At 33.8% G+C, this 25515-nt stretch overlaps 1 protein-coding gene across 25 annotated transcripts in view; it reads right to left on the bottom strand.

The window, feature by feature from the left end:
• Nucleotides 1-25515, bottom strand: part of RIMS2 (regulating synaptic membrane exocytosis 2) — a 464240-nt gene that overhangs the window by 173070 nt on the left and 265655 nt on the right. For 8 of the 25 annotated variants that reach the window (XM_037048350.1, XM_037048347.1, XM_037048343.1 and 5 more), the window contains 4 exons: nucleotides 24883-25039; nucleotides 23070-23186; nucleotides 2868-3047; nucleotides 1857-1966 (listed from right to left, as the gene is read on the bottom strand). In XM_037048350.1, the coding sequence (XP_036904245.1) occupies nucleotides 1857-1966; nucleotides 2868-3047; nucleotides 23070-23186; nucleotides 24883-25039 (564 nt within the window). Of the gene's footprint in view, nucleotides 1-1042; nucleotides 1076-1856; nucleotides 1967-2867; nucleotides 3048-15924; nucleotides 15991-23069; nucleotides 23187-24667; nucleotides 24754-24882; nucleotides 25040-25515 lie in introns of those variants that run through there. The other 17 variants (XM_037048351.1, XM_037048348.1, XM_037048349.1 and 14 more) reach the window with 8 other exon arrangements.

Genomic DNA, 25515 nt, shown 5'->3' with positions numbered 1-25515 from the left:
CTAAGTTGTTTAAAATCAAGGCACATAGCAAACATAAATAACCACAAAATAGATGTTGATAAATCATTCAACTACAACTAACAAGAACAAAACTTGTTTCAAGTTATATAAGGCAATAAAAGGATTGCTGTCCAAACACAATGCAGTTGAAAATTTTTTACAAATAGGTTATAGAATATGAATTTGAATATAATATTTTAGAATGACAAGATTATTTTAGTGGTGCTTTATACACTACCTGAAGAACCTTTTCAGTTTTTAATTAAATTTTTCATGCATTCATTCAACAAATATTTACTGAGGGCCTATAACGTGCCAGGCATTCTTCTATGTGCTGGAGATTATTTAACAAATAAAACAGTTAATTCTTTAAAATTACAGAGTTGATTTCTGAGCTGTATAATTAGCAGAGAAATTTTTATAGTCCTATTAAATGACACATTCTGTATCATGAGCCTGTTTTCTCTGAGTCACAATGTACTGTGACAATAAATCTGCACGCATTTAACTTTGATATCCTGTGAGCAATCTTGCTACAACATGAAAAGTTATGGAGGAAATACAAACCACAATCACTATCTAATTCAACAACTTCCTTTTCTAGAAAGCCAAATCTAATAATTAAAAGATCATCATAAATAGAAAATGAAATATATGATGACAACTGTAACTAGACGAGGGGTGCATCCTCAACAGCATAAACACAGACTGCAATTGATATCTTTGGTTAAAGTATTGCAGAAAACAGAATTCTGCTTAAAAGGCAAATTACATTTTTTAAAAAGAGAATTTTATCTCATCATCTAAAAGAAATTAAACTTTGTGCATTCTTACTTGACTGAATCAAAGAAATTTAACTCCTTGGCATGATTTCCAAGTAAAAGAAAAGTTGAATAGTTCACTAGAACTCATGAGACAAAATTATTTTATTGTATATACAACTATTCAACAGGAGAATATCAATTACAGTGGGTTTATTTTTGCTTACAAAGCCCCCCAAAAAGGCTGTCAGCACAAAACAAACCCTCCTTAATGTACAGACCTTCATAAGGTTCTATCTCCTTGACTCCATTGTCTAGGAAAAACAAAATAAAAACAAAACAAAAAAGGGAACCAAAGCACAGGGGTTAAAAACAACAGAAATTTCCAAAGGCACAGAATGTATCAACTATTAAAGGAAAGTTAAATGGTGATTTAATTTTGGGGGTGGGGCACAGCACATCCAATTACCATAAAAAGGAACCATTTCAAAAATAACAATAAAAATTACTATATATTATCATCCCATGCTTTAAAGGTCCTTTAACTAACCAAGAATTTATAGATGTTTGGGAATTATGTTCATCTGTGTGTAAGCAAATAATGCTTCTTATGCAAATATTTGTAAGTATGAAAATTATCAGTACAACATGCATCTTTCTTTGCATATTCATGATTACCTTTTTCTGGCACTCCAGTTTTGAGAAGGGTCACCACTGTTGTGCATCAGCTAACCAGTCCTTTGCAGTGTGTGAAAATTGATTTGGCTAGTTACTAATAAACTTTTTGTAACTATCAACAATTACATAAACTTAACTGTAGCAAAATAATATCATCCAACTGCTTATTAAATAAGAGCATTAAGTTTACTTTAAAAAATGTATTAAATTTGTAAAATGCACAAGATCAATAATTTTAGGTTATTTTACCTGCAAAAATTACAAATTTTAAATGCAAAATGTATAATAATTACTGGCAAATGCAGCTAAGGCATTCAATTAATGAAAGAAGAAATCCAACAAAGGTAGTAAAAAAATCTTGATTCACCTTATTTTCCATGTGTATTCCTACATGAGATAATTAGAAATAAAACTTACTTCTCTCCAGTGTTCCCTTTGGCGGAAGTTGTGGAAGTTGCCGGCCCCTTCGTCCTGCCCCTGGGGTGCTTGGTGGGCTTGTCTGGACAGACCCAGTACGGGGATGAGACCTACAAGATGCACCATTAATATTCACTTTCAGTAGAATGAGTTAAATACTTTAAATACATTTGGTTTATACGACAGCTGTGTAAATGCAATTTTAAAAGAAGTTTAGCTGCTGATTCAAAGGTTAGGAAAGTAGACACACTATGGATATTTGGATGATTATCTAAATAGCCAGAGACGTTTAAACTTTTGTGTAATATGCGTACATACACAGATACATGCACAGAAATCCTACAGTAAAATCCATGGAATTATTAATGTAAAGTGATATTCTATCCATACAAAAGCAAGAGGAGAATTCTGCAGCTCAAAAAACAGAAGGTAATGCTTTACATTGTTTTCTCCCAGATTTCAAACTTTTAACTCTAAAATCTCTCCCTTGATCCAAAGAGATTTTTACTCAGGCTTATAACAGATATCCCTTTATTAGAAAATAGCTGATGAAACTACAAATAAAACCCCAAACAATTCAAAATTTGGCTGAAGAAGACAATGGTCAACATATGATATTAGTATTGATAAAAGAAACTAAAAATCTAGTTTATTTGCCATTATGATGATTATTCCAACAGTGATGTCTAATGAACACAAACAATTTCTCATTCTGTAGGAGAAGAACATGATAGTTATGAGGTGCATCATGTGAGGATTTACCCAGGACTCCTGATAAATGAGAAATCACAAAACAAATGCAGTCAGGACAGTTGTTAAACATTTTACAATGGTAGCCACACACTATTATATCCGCTGAATATAAATAGTGTGCTTACACTGAAAAGGTTAGTATCAACTGTTACTAGTGATCAGCCAAGGATGATAGAGGAGACCATTTAGCTGTTGGGAAAATAAAATGGTGTGTCGGTGGGGCACGGGGGAGGTTAGTCTGAGTGATTTATCTTTCACCTCGATAAGGCAGGTGAAGGAGGGGCAGATCTTCCAGTCATTAATGAAGGCATCGACCTCATGAGGTTTGTGTCAGGACGCTCAGTGGATCTGGAGCGGGTGGTGGTCCGCTCTAGGAGAGGCCGCTGTTCTGTTGATCTGGATCTGTGATATGGCTGTCTATCTGCTGCTTCACAATCCCTGAAACGTTAGCCAAAAAGCAGCTCAGTTGATCTTTTGTGCCTTTCTGCTACTTGGTTATGATGCATTAAATTGATTTTGAAAAAAGTAATTGCTTAAAGTCATGGACTATGTAAGAAAAATTCTCTTCCCCAACATATTCTTAGAAAATTCTCACTAAACTTTAAGATTTTCTAAGGAACCAAAATCTGTTTTTAATATCAATTCTCAGAGAAGATAATAGAAGTTGTTCAGTTATAATTAACAACAAACCAAACTGCCTGCTTTCCAAAGTGAATTGCCTTTGGAACATGTGAAATATGTAAAGTATTCTATTTTAAAAGTGTTCAATGAGTTTTTCTAACAATTTCAAAGGAGTGGGAAAAAAACATACAAACACTATTATTCTCAGCCCCTAAGGCTGTTTACTGAATAAGATATAAAAAGGCTTTCAACACAATCATAGCATATTGATACATTCAAACAGAAGACTCCAAATGTTCTAAGAAAACAGAGCTACTTTGCAGTCTGTAGCCATATTTAAACATGGTCCACAGGAAAAAACCACTGCACAGAAAACGGGTCAGTCAGCCAGTCCATGCCTTCTGCCTCAGTGCACTTTAGCAGTGATGTCAACCAATACTCTTCAGAAAGGGTATTAACTGATTGAAATAATAATGGTTCTCAAACAATGTGATGTCTTTGACCACAAATAAACCAATATCAAATCCTAGTCCTTGTTGAAAGAAGTACACTGAAATTTAAGTAATCTATCATTATTGTTTTTTTTTATCCATGGAGTTTAGCCTAATGCCTTTATACCTAACTTGTGGCCCATAAACATTCTGTAATACAAACCCCATTATCAGTGAGACGACCCTAAAAATACTAGCTTTGACTCTAGAACTCCAAAGGATTGCATAATCCAACGTATCCTTCAAATCAAACTATCACCTCTCCACCTAGTTGTAACCGCAGAAATAGAAATGTGTATGTACTATAGATAGATGGTAAAGCAAGACTAATGTATCAAAGATGTCCACTTCACCCATACATTCTCTTAATCTTATTTTTGATACTAAAAATGTGAACAATTAAAAAACTACAAAAAAAAGAAGACAATTTCTTATATGTAATTAATTATATGGCATATAATTTCAAACCAGAAGATTAGATGATATTAGAAGTGAATTTATTCTACAATGCATCTTATCATTATCTTATACTTTAAATCCATAAGGTAATAGATGTCAAATAATTTTTTAATATTTTGAAGTCCATATATTGTGTGACTGATTACCTAAGATAATTTTAGTGTTTTTATATGTGTATCCAGAATACACCAAAAAATTGAGCCAAAATGTCAATACATATACAATACTCAATTGCTTGTCAAAGAAAGGAGAAAAGGCAACTGGATTGTTTAAAAACTCGTAATTCTGCCCTGGCTGGTGTGGCTCAGTGGATTGAGCACAGGACTGTGGACTGAAAGGTCACCAGTTCCATTCCTGGTCAGGGCACATGCCTGGGGTGCCAGCCAGGCCCCCAATTGAGGGTATGTGGGGTAACTGATCTGTATTTCCCTCACATGTTTCTCTTTCTTCCTCCTTTTTCCTCTCTCTAAAATAAATAAATACATAAAATCTTTTTTTAAAACCTCATAATTCTATTTTTATTCTCAAAAAACTATTTTAGAGAAAACACTTCTCTTTAGAAATAAATATGTTCAATAATTTGTTAAATGTTCTCAGTGTACATATCTTTGAATGTCTTCATTACAAGAGATAACCATAATCAAAGGGATATACATATCTTAGAATCCTTAAAACCCATTTCTGGAGAGTTTCAATATTTATATTATTTTAAGGTTTCTTATTATCTTCAGTTAATAGTTGAATTATCTCATTATAGCACATATAGTAACAAAACTTTGTGGAATATCTCTGAGTACACAAACAGAAATTTAGGCTATTTCTTTCATTTATACAAAATTTGATTTATTCTGATCCCATCAAGCAATTTTCCCAAGTGGAAAGTGAAATGTTAGAATATACACTTTCACTTCTTTGACACTTTTTCTAATAACTGAAATATATAATTGTGAGCAAAATTCACAGAATCATTTGAATTGTGTTACTATATCCTATGTCCTTTAAAAGGTACTGTTTTAAACAGTACTTTTATAAAGGTACCAATAACATTTATAAAACAAATGGGTCATGTCTTAGGAAATATCCTTTAGAAATATATCTTTCAGTGAAAAAGTTGTTTGAAGACTATAGTCAGTTTTAAATTTTACTTATGTTGTCTCTCCATTTCATAAATTACATGACTTCCACAGTATAAAATGAAAAAAGTCTGTTATTAAGTAAAACATGAAAAGAACCACAGAAGGCTGCAGAAATTTCCCGAAGTGCTCCACCATAGTTAAGAGGAATGGAGAGCTATTGTATTTTCAATTTTAATTACACAGGAGGTCAAGATAGTTCCTACTCCCACAAATGCATAAGCATTTGTTGAAATAACTGAACTCAGCAAACAAAGCCTAAGTCTGGTATATGATGCCCAGTCTCATAGCGGGATTTTTAAGGGACTGAGATATAAAACTTGACAACCTGCTCCTAACCTCTTAGTGCATTTTTAATTTTAATTTTAAGCTAATATAAACAATTCTGAGTAGTAGCAGCTGAGATATAGGAAATACTAGATAACCATTTATAATGCCTAAAATACTTTAGTGCCTACCTGGGATTCTTCACTTGGGTCTGTAATTTAATAGAAGTAATTTCTTTTGCCACCCTACTTATTCACTTTATTTTACGCATTTTAAAATAGTATTAAAAAAGAGAGTCATACGTTTTAGAAGACTGCTAAAGGGCAAGCCATTTAAAAGTTTAGGAAGCACTCAACTGTATATTTAAATCCTTCTTAGGTAAATAATGCGGTTGTCTTTCAAAAAGTGCATTAATATGTCATGATTCTATCTTTTAAATAAAGAGTTTATATTTTCTAACATGTTTAAAATAAAGTTCACTTTTTAAAATTTATTTTATTGTTGTTCAATTACGGTTTTCTGCATTTAGCCCCCACCACTCCCCCCAACCCCAGCCAAACACACCTCCTTCCCTTGCTTCCACCCCTACCCTTGGTTTTGTACATGTGTCCTTTGTAGTTGCTCCTGAAAACAGAAACAGTTCACTTTTTATACGTGCCGTTTACCTGGACAGATTACTGCTAGTGGCCACTATTCCAAATTACAAGCATTTGGAGAGGATGGGGCTGACTAGCCCTTCTGCGAATAGAGATAATTTGTATTGACTGATAATAAATATAATAAGAACCAGTATTTGTTACACTGGCTTTAAAAACATACGATAGCATATGATTTTGAGATGAGGATTTCTAAAGAAAAAATAATTTTATAATCTTCCAGTGAAGCTGGTCCCTTTGAGTCACTTTTCCTCTTGGTATAGCCATTTTAGAAAGATCAAAAAAATTTCCAAGTGCACTGGCTGGTGTGGCTCAGTGGACTGAGGGCAGCCTGCGAACCAAAGGGTTGCTGGTTCGATTCCCAGTCAGGGCACATGGTTGGGTTGTGGACCAGATCCCCAGCTTTCGGCATGCACACAGGAGGCAACTGTACATTGATGTTTCTCTTCCTCTTTCTCCCTCCCTTCCCTTTTCTCTAAAAATAAATAAATAAATCTTTAAAAATTTTTCCAAGTGTATGGTACAGCTTCCTACCTATTTCTTCATTTTTGCTACTTATGTACTTTTTCTAAATCAAAGTACAAGGCAGTTATGCAGTCTAACGGGAAGAATAGGCCAGCAGACATTCTTTTCTATAATGACTTATACCAACTATCACAAGGATACAACTTCAAATCAACATAGGTCCAATATACAGTGTCTCTCTAGATATGACAGAAAATAATAATATACTCAAAAAATAAATAAAAAACAGCACAATGCCAAATTTTGAAGTAATACTCAGATATATCAATGAAAATAGTTACTGAATGTAAATTAGGTCTTGTAGTCTATGCTAAACCAGTCTTACTTCATGTTTATATTGTAAACAATCTCATAAGTAAATCTAATTGGTTTTCTTGAAAAATAAACCTGTAAAAAATAAAGCTGTTTAGGAATTTTTTTATAAAGAAATTACAAGTTTGTAACACCAAAATCTTTTTAAAAGGATGTATCCAGGAGGACAGTGAGTACAGTCTCAGGAATGGGCCAGAAACCCCTCTCCTGGATCTGCGCCGTATGTGGTAAATGGATTAACTCCAAAGGCGTTACAATTTTGGTCAGTTATCTCAAATGTCTAGAGATTTTCTGAACACTAGTTGCACAATATAAGAAATAAATGTGTGATACAATTTTTAAAGGAAATATTTTAGGGTAATTACTAAATTACCATATAAAGGCCATATAACATGGCCTCCTGATGTTGTCTATCAGTTCTCAGCAGCCTGACCTAGGAATTTGATCTTACAGAGCTGTTCAGTTTGGGTGTAGGCCATTCACTTAATGGGTACTTTTCTGTTAATTTTACAGTAAGCTGCTTTTTGACCCTGTGGACTAACTCATCAAAATACTGGTAAAAAGGTCATGCTTTGATGCTGCAGGTCTACGTCACTCTGCATGTAGAATTTTTTTTTGTCTTGAATAAATCTGATTGGAAGAAAAAAATGTCAAATGAAAATTCTAGAAATAAGAGTTGGGAATATAAGACAGAAAGCTGTACTTGAACAAGAATTAAATAAAAAAATAAAAAATAAAAAAAATTTAAAAAAGAAAATTCTAGAAATAACTGAAAATAGAGCACAGCAAAATATTAGTTGGAAAATTAGCTTGAAGTCATTTTATGGAGATCTGAAATGCCTAGTTAACAGGTTTAGACATTTCACTTAATTAAATAAAAATTAAACTTCATTTAATTATTGATTGATTCATTTAATTTTCAATCAGAGTCACCAAAAGCTTCTGAACAAAGGAACTTTTTAGGTAATGAATTAAGAAGATGAATTCAGCTGTAGTATATAGAATGAATTAGAGTAGGAAAAGGCTGATTTGTAGTAAGAGTGGTAGAAATCAAGAAGGGATGGATGAAAAATATTATAAATAACAATGTACAAAATATACAATGCACAGTATTAGAATATACACACTATATAGAACTGTATAAACAGAATGTGAGTGTTAGAAGGAATCTCAGAAGCCACATAAACCACTCTTTCATTTTAGAAATAAGCAAACTAAGGCTCACATAAACAAAGTTACACAATTAGATATTTTCTGAGCAAGAACTTGAATTGAACTTTCTTGATTCTAAAGCCTGTTCTTTGATAGCAAAAATGTTTTTCCTCACAATAATGTTTGACAAATCATCATATGAATTAAGTGTAAAAATGAATAAACCAAAGAAAAAAACCCTGAAATTCCCAGCCTCTGAAATAAAATGATGATTTATGATCAGAAATAGAATTCTTGAGAGGGAATGATAGTAACTTAAATGTCAATTACAGAAATTAGTTTGAGAAGTAACTGTATAGCACTAATGTTTCACTATATACTGATTCATTCATTCATTCGATACTATTTATTGTGTTCATAATGTGTGACAGACACTATATTAGGAGTTAGAAGTTTTGGTCAAAGCCATGGCAATGACAGGATAGAGGGTAACATGTGGTCACTAAGTTGAAGACATGAAAAATAGAGGAGAAAAGAAGAGTCAAGGAGTAGAATGAGAATCAGAATAGTACTTCACTGGAGAAGAAAAAAATAAACGATTAATAATAACAGATGCAACAAGGAAAACATACATAAAAGATATGGTAAACAATAACTGTGGATGAAATAATTTAAAGGGCTGGGTAAAGGGCAGACTATGGAGGGTTACAACTCAGGAACTGATGGAGTGAAGGATGAATATGTAAAAATGCATATCCAAGAAACACAATGAGAGAGGGAGAGAAGTCTCAAGGTAGCTTAAAGATGTGACAAGATAGAAAAAAGGTATTTTTTAAAAGACTTCAACAGTAACTTGAAAAAATCATCAAAGAGACATTAAAATGCAAGAGAAAAATGAAAAAATTAATGGAGGAAAATTTCAGAGCTATTAAGAAAGGTTATAATCAGAAACACACAGGGAAGATGAGCTGTGATAGAAAAGAAAATAGTTATAAGAGAAAAGAAAAAGATTACTGCAAAGGAATAAGGCAAAATGGAGGGTAGTTCATGAAATGTGCTACTTGAATCTGATCACATTTACTAAGGGACCTCAGTAACACTTCCCACCTAGGGCAAATGTAGGGAGACACCTATATTCATTCCATGCAGGAATTTCATCCTTTGTGACTCCACTAGCTTTGTCAGAATCCCTTCTCTAATCAGGGTCCTCTAGTCATGGCTTCAAATACCTTGAGATGAGACCATCTGCTGCCTCTCTTCAAACTCATGGCACCCTGGGCAACACTGCAGATCTGGGCCACACCCTTCCTGGAACCTTACTGACTTCTAGCACCAAAACAATGCCCAGTTTGGCACCAAAGCAACTCACGATAAACTCAGGATATGTGAGGTGAAGCACTTTTATTCAAACATCTTATCTCTGTGATTCCTAGTTATCAGGTATATGAACAGAAACAGGGGACAAGTGTGTCCCCTGATACCGTCTCTCTCAATTCTTCATCTCCTGCACTCTCTTGGGTAACATTTTAATCTCCAGTCCTTCTAGTTGTATTTTCAAGAATCCTTATCCATTGTTAACAAGCTTCCTCCTATCATCAGCCTTTCTGCAAGATGGCTCCTGCACATCCCTACCTTATGTAACATTTAGCTCAAACTTGCAGGCTCTGCTTCCAGTTAGCTCTTACAGGCAAAGCTACTTCTTTCACATTTCATAGCCCATGGAGTCCAGGAGGGGGTAGATCCCTAGGGACACATTACTCTCCCACAATAACCCACAGGTCTTCATTTCAATTAAGCATGCCACTTTAGTGGTAACATCCATTATTAATTCAGGTTGCTAATATCTATCTAACTTCCAATCACTATTCCTTAGTCACTGATAATTGGGGTAATTGGTTATCTACCAATTGGTTTTTTACCCTAATTCTTATGATAATGCTAGATTTCAACATACATGCTGATAATCTCGAACCACAGGATATTCAAACTTCAATGATCATAGTGTTTTTCCTGTATCAACCCCCAACACCATTCTACACACACACACTCCTGGGGAAACACTATGGATCTTGGAATCTAATAAAACTATTCAAACTCAGAAATACTAAATTCCAATATTTCAAACTTGGATTACGATCATCAATTCTGTCAGGAGCCTCTGAAGCTCACTCCCACGTGACTTGATCTTCATGTGATACTGTTCATTCCTTAGCCCACAATGCCTGACAATATACATGGCCCTCTTTTTATATTTTTAATATTCTATGTTTTGTCTTCCTTCATTACCCATCCAAGACTCTAATGATGACAGCCTAAATTACTCCTACATTAACCTTCAGATTCCCTTCTAACCCAAATCTTCCAAACATTCATCAGAACCCTAAAACTGGTTCACTGCCATCATCTCATTTCTCTAGGCAGCTAAGTATTGCCTAGGCAAAGCATACACTCATACAGGTTGGCATACTGCAAATTCATGGTTCCCAACGTCTGCGATATGGCTATCTTCACTAATCTTTTCACTTATACTTAATCAGTTCCCATCACCTTTTTACCCAATGATTATTTTAAACTTTCTCATTTTCAATCAAATAAATCACACTCAACCTTTAGGCCTATACCCTCAGGAATCTGTCTCAAAAACAACCACTATAATCCAAATTACAGCAACAATGAAAATGAAGTCATTTGACAGAAAATGAAGTCATCAAATATAAATACCTTCAGTTTACCAAACTTTTTTGAAAAAACCTTACTTTCAATTATTTAATATAGGTTCTTCCTATCTCAATAGTAAGTAAGAACATTTTTCTGTTCATATACTCCATCTGTATATTTAGCCCAATCCTCTCTCTTTCCAGCCTATGACCCCTCTTCTAATTATCCTCTCTTTTTCTGTATTTTCAACTGCCCTTTTACTCGAGGATCCTTTCATCCAGTTTATAAACATACAATGTGTTTCCTATTCTAAATGAAAGAAACCTACTTTGATACCACACATCCCTGCCTAGTATTCCTCCTCCACATTCTCTTGGTGGATTTATTTTCTGATCTCCCCTTCATACCTCCAGCCTCTGCAATCTGTTTTCTGTCTTCCTTCCCTCCCTCTCCCCCTCCTAGTCCCTCTCTCCCTCCTCCCCTTCCTCCCTTCCTCTCTCTCTCTCTCTCTTTCCCTCACCACCCTTCTGAAATCACTCTACCTAAAGTCCCAAATGATTCCTCATGACAAATCTAATGAGCATTTTTTCATATACAATTTTTTACTGTTGAATTATTTCTTCTTTCTTAAAACTCTATTGTCTTAGTTCTATTCTTCTTATTCTCATGTTTTCTTCTCTTTGTTATTCAGAAGCTTCTTATCCTCAGTCTATCACTTAAATGTTAATGTTTCCCAGGGCAGAGGAAAACTCCTTGGCCTTCATTTCTTGGGCTGTTTCCCTGGTTGACTTCACTTTTGCTGTTTGTGGCTATTTCCTATTCATTGGTAGTGAAGCTACTTCCAAATTGCTCTATGTAGCCTTTAAGCTTTAAAAGTATTTATCTGACTCCTTCTAGAGGTTTCTCTTAGCCCTCTCAATAGTTCCAAACCTGAACTTGTCCCTCACCTAAACTGACAACCCCCCACCTTTGTTAAGGTACCACAAGCACCTAGTTACTAAAGCTATGAGACTGGGAGTGGTTTTTGACCCTTTGCTCCCCCTCAACATCCAAATCCCATTATTTACCAAGTGTTATTGATTTTACTTGATTAAATCTCTGATCTCTCTCTATCTCTCCATCTACTACCTTACCTAAAAAGGGTGCCATGGCCCTTAAAAAGTTTCTGTTGTCTTAGACCATGGAGAGGGCTCCAATACATACTTTTCTTTTCCATAATCTTTTCTCTCAAATCAACCATCAAACAGTCTCTAGAGTAACTATTATCACACTCACCTAATTAAAACTCTTCAAAACACTCCCAGTGCTTACAGTCTTAGATTTGGGGTCTTTAACAGAATAACCTAACACAAGGTGATTTGTAATTGGGATCATCTCTATCATCCTAGGTCCATTTCTTGCTATTCCTTGCCTTGTGGATAATGCTCCAATAATATGCAAATATGAAACTTAATACTTTGGTAACTTTGCTCATACATTTCTTTAAAATCCCACTGACATCCTACCTTACCTCCATATAATTCCAATTTCTTCTCTGATATAACAAAAAAAAAAGGTAGACCCTAGTTGTTGTCTCCTCCATGACATCTTTATATAAAGTCCATCATTACACTGCCCACCATCAGTGTCAGTGATTCCTTAATATGCTGTGTACAGCTTTCAGTAGAAATACCAGGGAAATAAAGTACAGTACTGGGGTAAAATTTAAAATATAAAAGGAATAGTTATTAAAATAAAGGATATAAAGGGGTATTAATAAAAGGTAACATGCTATCCATTCTAAATATGTCTGTTTAAATGTTGGCTGTTTTATAAGACACAATAGATCAAAGTTAATTTTGTACTGGTCAGCATAACCTTGCCAGAAGAAAAAAGAGCTCTGATGTCTAATATTAGCTAAAATTTTCTCCTGAACACAAAAGAAGTTTAGCAAACATTACTTAAGCCTCTATTTGTCTGTTCCAAAGAGACAACACACCTAATTTTTCATTTTACAATCTTGGGGCACAGACACCAGAGAATCTGATACCTCACAGCCTAGGGGTGCTACACTCAATTCACTATATTCAGAAAATTCCAGATTTTGTATAGTCAAACTGTGAACCACTTGGAGCTATAGATACATATTTATTCTCCAAGCGAGAATTTTCCGACCATGGTAGTACCACAGTAGTAATGTCACCTGGAATCTAGGCTGGGAAACTGGATACTTAGAAAGTTGTGATTTTCATTCTTTTTTCACAGCCCTCAGTAAAAGAGGTCACTTTTCCTTCAAGTGGTCTATTATTTTGAGTTGAGCAGATGAGTTAGGGAGAATTTGGATAATTTCATTCAAAAAGTATTCTGTAAGAGAAAAGGACTGAACCAGATTCAAACTTTGCCCAAGAGGCACAAGAAGAATAAAGTAGCCTAGAACTGAGGACATTTCTGAGAACAGATAAAACCTCTAGATATGTAAGTAAAGAAAGTGGAGACTACTAGGGAAAGATAAAAGGTCAAGAGAGTGGGGTTCCGCTATTAACATAAAAGAACTAGTGAAGTAGAAATAACTCAACAAAAGAATGAAGAAGAACCACGCAGAGTTCTGGCCCAAGAGCAAAGTATTTGAATTAAGATTTCGAAGGCAGAACAATCTCAGGTGATGGTACGATTCAGAGTGTGACCATGGGAGTAACCGACTGAAGTAAACTGGAGGTGAAATCCACCACCTCCCATGTGAAACAGTCAAGGAAGGAAGTGGGTGCTGATTAGATCAATCAGGTGAATTCTAACACGAAGCTCATTACAGAAATTGTGATGAAGACGACTAAAGCCAGGCGCTAAAATCTGTGAGTGATTAAAATAGCATAACCAAGAGGTCAAGAGATGACACCAACATGGAAAGGGTAACACGTGGCTGTGCTCCACTGCAGAACACAGAGAGGCATAGGAGTTAAAAACGAGAAGCATCGAATGCTGTGGTAATAAATACAGGAGAATGGGGAAACGACTAGATGAGCTTTCATATCTTCAGGAATCCCAGAATATCACAGTGGGTTGAGATGGGGGTCAGAGGAACTGAGTAACTCGAAAAGGCGGCAGAGTGAAAACAAATGATCAAAGTCACTTAAAAAAGGAAAAGCAAAGGAAGGGAATGTAAAATGACAATTCAGTATAGTATTACTTCTGTAAAAGAGGCACACAAATGCAATAGGCAAGGAGCCTTCAGGTAGATGGTATATAACCATATATTCTGGTTCTCGGGTTGGGTAGTAGATTTATGGATGTTCATTTTATTATTATGCTTTGAAATGTACACACATTCTTTTCTATCAAACTGACAACAATAAAATATCTTAAAAATCAATTAAAGAACTCCATTCTTACAAAATCTACCCAATTTGTCTGTATATAGGCTCACACTTTGAATCATTTGAATGACAACAAATCTTACAGTTAGATATTCAAAAACTGGTTTTCTAAAACTGATTTTCCTACTGGGTTTTACTTTAACACAAACATTAATAATTTGTTTCCTGACCACAAGCAAAATCATGGTACCAAGGAAATAAATCAGAAATGTGTCCTTCAAAATACGTCAGCTAGGTTGAGAATTTGGTATTAGGAAATTAATAACCAACCTAGAGCTGACCAAGAACTAATTCTACCCATGTCGATTTACTGAAAGAACAAGTAATATGAAGCAACCTATTTATTGATAATTAAAATTAAGAAAATATAGAATATTAAAAATGTGGTATATGATTTTAACTTACATTGAAGAGATACTGTGGTAAACAGAATAAGCCTGTAATCAGTAATGTCTCATTGATGTCACCCAACTTAAGAAAGGTTTAGGCCAATTATAAAAACAATTACATAATTACTTTTTTATACACTTTTAAGATAAATGTATAATCATTGCAAACAAAAAATACAAAGTAATATGTATTTAGTATTGAAGCAAAATAACAGAAAGGGATGGAGAAAATGCAAAAGAAAATTAAATAAAGTAATGCCCACTATCATATAATAAACTGAAAGGCATTATATTTCAATTACATTTACTGAAAGACATCACAAAACTTGAATTATTTGGAATATATTGTTAATGGTACCTCTATGTTACTGCCACATTTATCTACTTCATTTCAATCCTTAGAAATTTACTTGTTAGTTGTTTTATAAACTATTTCATTATTAACTCTTAATGAGATAATAACTCTTAACTAAATTAATAGCATAAAGGTGGTTATGCATAACTCAAACCAGTCTGAAATGACAGTCAGAATGAGTACAGCATCTATGTCTTCTCCTATACTACTTGAACTCACCACATTATCACTGTCATTCTCTTCTCTACATACAGGACCTCAAAATGTTTTCACTGAACTGATTCAAATCACTAATGCTACATACAGGCCTTTCCCTTCTTTGTCTAGTTAATCCTCCCTCCAGTTAAATGCCATGTAATTTATTATTTCCCTTCAATATAAGGGGAACGGTGGTAGATGAGAAATAAACAAAGATTTTCCCACAGACCCAGTATTCTCCATGGCTCCAAAATCATCTACAACAATGACCAAGGAGCAGATCACAGCCACCCTTGACAAGGTAACAATAAACTGATCAGTTCAACCTAAGCCCTTCAAGGACTGACTCCTGGACCGTGGAGGAAGGGAGGGAAGCGGGTTATCAAGCAGTGTACACAAATCCACCAGTATTGTCTAAATATCTACTTAAGAACTCTGCTGAGAAAGGTGGGCAGTCAAATGTAATTAAACTGTTATTCTATCCTTCTAAGAAATTAGTAGTTAAACCGTAATTCCTGAAGAACTAAATTTTTAGATCATCAAGGAGATAAGCCTAACTCAAAAGAAAGTTGTATTTTTATATCATGCTACAATTAAATAGTTTACATGTTATTTTCCACTATTTTATAAGGATAACGTACCTATATTTCATTATAACCATATAAAACAGAAACAGAACTGAATCACATCATATCAACAGACAGACACATGCAATCCTACGAACAGACTCAACTGTAAGAGAACTATACCTGCCGTCCCTGTGACGACGCTCAGGGCTCTGACTGTGTCGGGAGCGAGGTAGAGTGAGAAAATGACTGCGGGCACGGCAGAAACAAGAACAGAAATGAGACTCAGGAAAGGAGTGAAGGCAAAGTGTAATTTTTAAAAGTGAGAATAAAAGAACATAAGCAGATAGTACGCAAAGTAAATGAAAATTGATCCTGGAAAAAGGTTGCTCCTTCAACCCAATATCCATTATAATATGTCAGTGACAAATGTTAAACTAATCTAAGCATCCTAAAATGCAACAAAATATAACAAACTGGGATTTAAACAAATTATATTCCAAAATAAAATCTTATCAATAATTACTCAAACATCTTCAGCACAATCTATAAAATATTACACAATATAACTGCTTTCCAATTTTTAGGAGGAAAGATAAAAAGAGAAAAATAATAAAATAACCAGAGAGTTTAAGAAGAAAGTAATAAAAGAGGCAATTTCTAATACTTATCACACTAAGGAGATTTATTTATAAAATAATTATTTTTTTTTCTATCATTAATAATTAAAAATAACTAAAAGGCTTTATAAATTCCATTTAGTAAAGAACAAACTGATCCAAATTATTTCTGGTTATTAATTTTATTAATTAAATTCATTGAATACTACCCATTTTTCCACTCGCTATTTTTATTACACTTATTCCATGCTCTTGGCTCTGCTGCATTTCACACCTCGTGGCCCCCCAGAGCCGTCAAAGCAGCACACCAACATTTTACCCATCTGTAGTTGACTCTCTTCTTTGCATAGTACTTTAAAATTTTTGTATTTTCTTAAAATCTTTATTGCCAAAACATTTAATTCTGGCAAATGGTCCTTGTCTTTCCAAAAAAAATGGAAACGAACCTTGAACTCTCAATTTCCATTCTTCTCCCTCTAAATATAGAGTAAGTATATATTTATATCTTCACTCGTCCTTCTCTTCTTCACCAAACTAAGAAACTCCTCTGCTTGTAATCCTACTTCCCACATGGCCTTGCTTCATTCATCGCTGGCTAAAATCCCTCAAGTGCACTTAATCCTAAAAATAAAACCTTAACTGAACTTGGCCTTCCTCTCAAGCCATTGCATCTGACTTTCCTTGATTTCTGCCTCTACAATTTTCTTGAAGCTATTCTGTGAATATTATCTGTGAAATCCCCCAAAATCCTTTAATCTCCTCTTGATCTTCACCATACTACATGTATTGGTGGAATTAGATAGACATTGATTTTCAAACTTTATTTCTTGACACCTCTCTCTTGCTTTCTGAAACACTTTTTTTCTGGTTCTAACAATAGTATTTTTTAACACTTACCTATGTGCCAGGTACTCCATTAAAACTCTGTCTACTTTATCTCATTTACTTCTCATAAAAACTCTTTGTGGTAGGTTCTAATATTTCCACAGACAAGAAACTGAGGCTATGAGTGCTTGCCCCTAGCCATACAATAAGCAGCTCAAACTCAAAACCTCCTTAATACAAAATTCAGAATCTTAATATTTATACATATGACTTGGTTTCTTGCCTATCTAACTGCTTCTTTATCCATTTTATTTACCTAAATTCCCCTTTTCTGTATTCCTTTGATGAAGGGGTTTCCGAAGATTTAATCCTGGACCTTCTTTACATTCTTATTGGATAATATTTGTTTTTATAGTGCAAACTCTCACTGTGCTGTAGCCTTAATTTTTCCTTGGGTTTCACAGCATGTGTCCAGCTGCTCTGCGGGCACATGGCTGTGTTAGTGTCATGCAGACTTCTGAAAACACATGCTAATTGTGGGGTTCGAGCAAGACATCTGCCCATTTGGACTTCTGGTTCTACCTTCGTGAAATGATGGGGCTGGAGCAGTGGTTCTCAAATTTTCTTTTTGAGCAGAAGAGCACTTATTTTTGCAATAAATACTGTCTTGAATGTACACAATGAATTAAACAAATAAAGTTACATTAAAAATGGCATTTAATCCAATCTGTTCTAGATTTATAAAAAATTAAGCAGAACAGTTTACTGTAAGAAAAAAAACAGAAAACTAAAAAATTACTACATTTGAAAAGCAAAAAAAAATGAAGTCACACATTCTAAAATTATGATAAAACTAGCACTATTCAAAGAATTGAACTAGTTCACTAATCAAATTTCTTGACATGCTTTGATTCCTATTAAGTAATAAAATCTTTAAAGACAGAACAAAATCATATTTATAATGCATTATCCTTCCATAGTATTAAATTAGCCAAAATTACCCCTTTTAGAAACCACCAGACATACACAAAAAGACTACAAAATGAAAAGATAAAATATAATACCCTTAAGTAACTAACAGTTTTTGAAAGCTAACTTTCAAACAATCTCAACTTAATACAAAACTTTCTTCTATCTTTAATGTTTTGCTACTCTATAGTTCCTAAAGTACACTCAGTGTGATTTAACTATGTTAAAAATATATTCCTAAAATGTAGTAAATAAAATGTTGCACTATGTTTATAAAGTGATTTATTTATCTTTTCATTTACTTTCTTTATATTTTCAAACCTTCAGAGTTGTTTCACCTCATATTTGATAACTGAAGGGCCAAAAACTATAATTAGTTACAGATTTGAGACGTTCAGTTAGCTGGTTGCTTAATATTAAGAATACACAAATGGCTTCAGTGTGTCAGGTATTTCAGAGATCCATTTAGTAGGGCATTTTTCTTTTCAAAATATAAGTGCATTAATTGAATCTACAGAAGAAAGTTTATGAATGTATTTTTCTGCTAGTGTTAATTATATGTTTTCTTATTATGCTAAAAGTATTGACAAAATAATTCTGAGCTGTCCATTTAATTACAATGGGCTGGGTGGAGAATAAGAGAAAGACAGGTATATTTTAGGGGTTTTATTAATCATCATATGAGGATATACTGATTAGAGAGAGAAGAAAGGGGAGATGGTGGGGTAAGGAGAGAGAGAGAGATAATCATAGATGTAAGAGAGAAACAGCCACTGACTGTCTCTCGTACTCACCCTGACTAGCCACGAAACCCACAACCTACATATGTGCCCTGACTGGGAACAGAGCCTGAAAATTTTTTGTGTACTACACCAGGCTCCAATGAACTTAAGCTTCCTGGCCAGGAGAAGAAGCAAAAGTAGTCAACCCATTAAGAGTTGTAGGCTTACTAAGAGACTGCTTATTGGCATAGAGTTTTGAATCAATTTTCACAGTGACTCTGAGATGTCACAGCATCCCGCTTAAGCACAAACATTCAGGACCATTTCCCACAACCAAATGAAAGTGTCCTAAATAGTAATGTCACTGCCTTATAGATCATGCATCTATCTTGGAACTGCCCCCCATTTCACTTTTTCCTACCCCATCATCTGTGTCCCCTTTTCTGTTCTTTCAAAAAAACCTTACGCCTTTCTTCCCCGAAACATAAACCACCTGTTACCTCCAGGACAGTGAACATGTTTGTCTTTTCTACCCAGCCCTGCTGCTGGTAGTTTAGGCTTCACACTGCAGGACCTGGTCCCTTGCTGGCTAGCACTTGGCTCATAAAACATTCTTTCAGAAAAGATTTTGGCCATGAAAGTTCTTTGTTTAACTCCATGCACCCCAAAAATTCTGGCCTCTAAAATAAACATAATAATTCTTACTGCATGTAATCTCTGACATGTTACAGGAATACTATCTGGTACCCTATATTATTCCAATAGTAAATAAACATGTCAGTAAATAAACAAAGTCACATAAACAAACAATCTCTTGAAACGACTTCTAATACTAAAGCCACATAGTTAGCCCCAGGAAATTATGATCCTAGTTATAGTAGTTATCACAGTTTCCTAAACAAACAATCAAGATGAAAGATGCCATTTGCAATTCATCTTTCTGGCTAATACATCTGCACCCAAGTTTCTAAATTACTTGTAAAGAACTATTTTTCTTTTCAAAACAAAATAGGATTTTGACTAATGACAAAAGAGTTAGATGTGCAGAGAAATAAAGAGCCAATCAAAACTTTGATATATAATTTTTTATGTTATCCATAAGAGAAGGTATGACTACTGTATCTCTTTCTTATACCACCTAAGTTTAACCAGGTGCTATAAATTAATGTCAAATGGCATCAATTCTCACCCAGTACAGTCAATGTAAAAGTCATTATCTTCATGCATAACTTTTCAACATGTCCCCATGCCCTACATCCTGAGTGCTGGGTCTTTCTGATGTACACATGTGTTCTGCCTCTGTGTCTTTGCTCTTGTTCTTGACTGAATAAACATGGTTACTTTTCAGGGTCCAACTCCTGCCCTACATTCTCTACACAGCTTTTTAAAAAACATCTGAATTGACTCATTTCTCTTTTTCTGCTTAACTGATAAGCACATAACATGTAAATTATTTGTAAGACAAAAGATCCTTTTGAATATTAAGGATAAGACATATTTTCAGAGTATATACTATACAGTTGGAGGCACTGTCTCAAGCATGTGCCTCCCTACCCTGTAATACTGGCACTAATATCATAGTTATATAGATAAGAAAATCAAATTCCAAGGAGGTTAATTTTCCCAAAGATACATGGTTAGCAAGTAGTAAAAAACCTAAATCCAAACCCAATGCCATTTGGTTCCAAATCTTATGAAAAAGTATTCAATAAACACCGTTCTACTCCAGTGCATCAATTCTTACAGAAAAACAAAGGTTAAATCATCATGCAAATACCTAAATTTACTTATTATTTCAAAGGAACTTTTCTTTAAGACTTTTTTCCCCTCTGTTTTTCAATACTGTGTTTTTTTCTATTACCATTTATTCTCCTTATACTAGCCCACACCCTTCAATTACCACACTGGAAATTTTCTTTTAGACTTTTTAATCATCAATATGATCAACTGACTTTATAAAATGCTGTTCATGTTAATTCACTGTATTCTTAGCAATTACATAATACATAAAAATTACAATGCCTTCACATGCATACTATCAAAATATTTTAGAATATTAGGATAAACAGAAATTAAGAACCCAGTTTAATGTTTTGATAGACCATGTGGATAATACCGTACATTTTAATTTTTGATTTCTTATGTTAATAAAGAATAATTGCACAGGTAAATCAATAATTAGAAATGGTTACATAGTCCTGTTTAAATTAATTTCTATTTTACTTATTTCAAAAAGGACTTAAAACAGCTCACAATAATTATGATCTGGTAATATATAGCACTCTATAAGAGTAATAAAACCACATAAATCAATTTCCCCAAAACTCTGAATTACTTGAAAATTTTTGCTAAACTAGAAGACTCACAACAGTCTTAGTCAATATTTTTTCATTAACTCTAAGGGCCATTTGCGTTATTGATAAAATATTATGTGTGTCCATAGCAGTGACACTCCCTGCGTTCAAGTAACGTCTAGAGGCTAATTTTATTCCACTCTTCTCTGCAAGATTTAGACCATCTTGTCTTCAGAGATAATATCAAGTCCAATTTTCATTAAAAGAAAAACTTAAATTAACTTGAAGGATTTAAAATCATTTCAGACTTTCCTGTCTCATCATTTACTTAAGCTTTCACTAAACAAGAAACTTGTGAATCACTATGTAAACAGTTTCTAGAAATGATCTAACTCATTAATATTCTATGGGTAACAAAGTACTCATTCACATACCCTAATACGACTCCTTCCAGCTTCTAACCATGCCACATAGTTATCTTTCATTCACCTCTTATTGTTTTTGATAAGCATAAATTTCTACATAGAATATCTACAATTATGCCTCAAGACATAAATAACTATGAAAAAGTCAAACAAATTAAAATTAGTAATATGCTATATTAACTTTCATTCAATGCTGAGAAAGACATTAATTTGGAAACTTTCTAGTTTCTTCTTAGATTTCATACCCAATAGCCAAGCCTGGTTTGAAACTATTACAAACTGAGATCTCCCATATCTTTTCTTTTGTAAAAGTGTGCTAAAAGACAACAAAATTACAAGCATGAATTGAGTATAACCCTAGATTTAGACAATACAATTAAATTTATGGATATTGACAGCAACATCTCATATCAATTGATTTAAAAGCCTTCTAGTATTTCTGTTAAAATTAGTTTAGGATATATAGAAAAAGACTTCTGAGTTCCCTTGTTATTTTATCATAACAATCTTTAAACGGTATATTGTTTTCTTTCCTTATCTCAAACCCATTTGTTAGCAGTGTTCATTTTATATACAATCAAACCATGAATTAGAAAGTTAATTTGCTTAATTTAAAAAATTAGTCATAATTAATGTGTGTATTGAAGCATATCGTGTTACTTCCAAGTATGTTACATTTAATAGAACAAACTCAGAGAATCCTTCCAAATACAGCAATCAACATGATTCTTTAAGATGCTTAAAAGTTTACTGAAAGCCATGAGGAAAAACCTCTTCATCAATCAGTTATTGTGTTTGTTTCTTAAACAAACCAACTTATCTCAACACTCTTATATATTAAAAGTCACATTGAGCCCTGGCTGGCATAGCTCAGTGGATTGAGTGCGGGTCTGCAAAACAGAGGGTCATGGCTCGATTCCCAGTTAGGGCACATCCCTGGGTTGCAGACCAGTTCCCAGCAGGGGACTCATGAGAGGCAACCATACATTGATATTTCTCTCTTTCTCTCCCTCTCTTCCCCCCTAAAGATAAATAAATAAAATCTTTAAAAAAAAGTCACACTGATTTCCCTGATGAATGCAACAGACTAAAATTTATTATTGCATGAAAGTATGTTTATAAATAATAACTACGATAAGCTAAAAATAATAAAACATCTTGTTTCCATGTATCACTATGACCTCATGTGCAAATTTACTAACTTACTGGTTTCATTTAACAAAGGACCAAAATTCAAAGAGCCAGGTAATATTATTTATATTATTTTTTCTTACCAAATTATGTTGCTTTGTTTTACTTTTATTAAATGATGTAGTGGTCATAAGAATAAATGTAGGCATTGTACAGGACACATCGGGTTTTAGAAACTAAGATAAGAAATACCCAAGTTCAGGAGGAAAACATTTTATGGTAACACCTTTTTCCTGAAGGCTGCAATCATTGTAAGGTATAACAGTATTTAATTATACTCACCTGTCTCTATCTGGCGAATAACGGTCATCCATGACACGATGCCTATCCATCCGGCTAATTGTATTATAATGTCCAGTAGTAGAGCGTGTCCCTCGAAGTCCCTGCTCCACATTCCGACTGAAATAGCAGGATCCATGAAATATTTTAAAACCACAATCATATAGTATACTAATAAATGAGGGTTACCAATAAAGATAGTAGAAAAAGACAAACATTACTATAATGTTAAGTCCAAGATTTTTGTTTTGTTTTAACTAATTGTACTTCTGGTTGATGGTATAAACATCCATTGGAGGCTAACAGTGAAGTTAATAGGTTAGTTCTAGAACAGATGTGATGTAAAATTAAGACAAAATTGATGGGGATAGCGATGAGGATTATCAAAACTATTAACATATGACTCTCAGGTCTCTAGTAGAAATACTCAATGATAAAAAAAAAACCCCACACAGTCAGAGGAATAGATTTGTATGGAAAAATGAGCTCAGCATGTTGCTTATAGACAATATATTGGTAGATCCCATTTTTAGGGATAATAAATGTTTGTTTTCTAATCTCTAAACTGAAGTCTTTATGATTGATCGATGATGATTTTTTAAGCTACCATTCTTGGCCTGAATGTCTACTTCTTATTCATGATAAAATACACCTTTTATGTAAGCTACTAATCTTATTATTCTATTGACATGTCTACCACATTTAAGAAAGTACATTTCAGAAAACTCAATAATTTTAGTCCCATTGACAAACTCAGTTAAGTGAACATCTTCAAAAATTTTAAGCCATATTTATAAAGTTTTCATATTTTATGTGTTCTTTTTCATTTCTTGTGTCTAAGTAAACACTTTTAAAGTGCTTATTATTCTTATAAATTAAATAAATTATATTTATAAATATAATAAATCTCAAGTTCTCTTAGATGGTCCAATATCATGCATCAAGATAAGATTACATTAAAAAATTTCAAGCCTGAAACTAACTCAATTATTCATTTACAGTAGAGTTATGAGTATAGGATTCTAAGTGCTCAAATTTCCTAAACATTGCAATACATAAATTGTGAATTATGCACATAATTCTTATTATCAAACATTATTTCCACGGCTCTCACTCCATTAAGCCTTTCCGTACTCGACTGATCAGAGTTTTCCTCTTGGGATAAGACCTGGACCCACAGATTCACTACGCCACTTCACCCCACTGCCTGTGCATTCCTTTAAATTCTCTGCATACTGTTCCTAATTTTAAAGCCCCACCATATGTATATTTTGTTATTTCTTAAATTATCAATATTTCTATCATTTATGATTACAATAATTAGTTGATTATAACTAAATCTGCTTAACACTGATGTGATTTAAACCTAGATCCTGTTTATAATATTGAACTCTTCCAATAAAATAATATATGTCATCCCAAGTTACAAAGTAGTCTATATTTTCTATTACTCTCATTATGGAGGTTATCCAATAGTATATTTGCTATTCCTGCAGTAACTTTTTCCATGAGAATTTATTATTTTTAGAGGATATTAAGGGTATTTATTGATAAATAGGCTGGTAATCTCTACTACAAGTAGAATGTGTGTGCTGCCTTACCTTTGTGGAGGAGGGACACTGGGTGACCATGACCGAGTCCTTCCTATGACGTCTACTCGGTGGGGAGACCCTGACGGTGAACAATGGTTNTATATTTGCTATTCCTGCAGTAACTTTTTCCATGAGAATTTATTATTTTTAGAGGATATTAAGGGTATTTATTGATAAATAGGCTGGTAATCTCTACTACAAGTAGAATGTGTGTGCTGCCTTACCTTTGCGGAGGAGGGACACTGGGTGACCATGACCGAGTCCTTCCTATGACGTCTACTCGGTGGGGAGACCCTGACGGTGAACAATGGTTTGATGACATTACTTGTTCTGGCACTGACAATGTGGAGCTTTGAAGATCTCGACCATTGTGTCGATAATCTAAAGGTGGAAAGAGTAATATTATAGTTAAGTACACACTGAATAATTCTGTATTTTGTACTTTACTGAAAAACATAAAATGTTGGTGAAGCTGAAAGGCTTTGACTATATTAAAGGCACAGCATATACTAAGACATAATAATATTTTGCAAACATTTAAAAAAGGATATCAAATATTCAGATATTTATGTAGCTACTATGTCCAAGGCACTGTGCCTGGTAGAGTAAAACATATACAATTAATTTCAATGAAATACTCATTTAGTCTAAAAATACTTTCATCTCTTCAATCACCTAGAAGAGCTTCAAGTAGTCCTCAAAAACTATGTCTATTTAAAAGTATTAACCACAAAACATTCCTAAAAGTCTTTAGTTATTTCTTTAAGAAATAAACAGCATTGGAAAGCACTCTGAATACCATGGAAGTAGCCATATGAACTGCTTTTCTTACACTGTGTGACGAGACATAGGTGAGC

This window comes from Sturnira hondurensis, unplaced genomic scaffold, assembly GCF_014824575.4.
Source record: "Sturnira hondurensis isolate 20B ecotype Veracruz unplaced genomic scaffold, ASM1482457v3 Scaffold0006413, whole genome shotgun sequence".
Classification (NCBI taxonomy): Eukaryota; Metazoa; Chordata; class Mammalia; order Chiroptera; family Phyllostomidae; genus Sturnira; species Sturnira hondurensis.
This window is presented reverse-complemented; position numbering and strand designations above follow the sequence as displayed.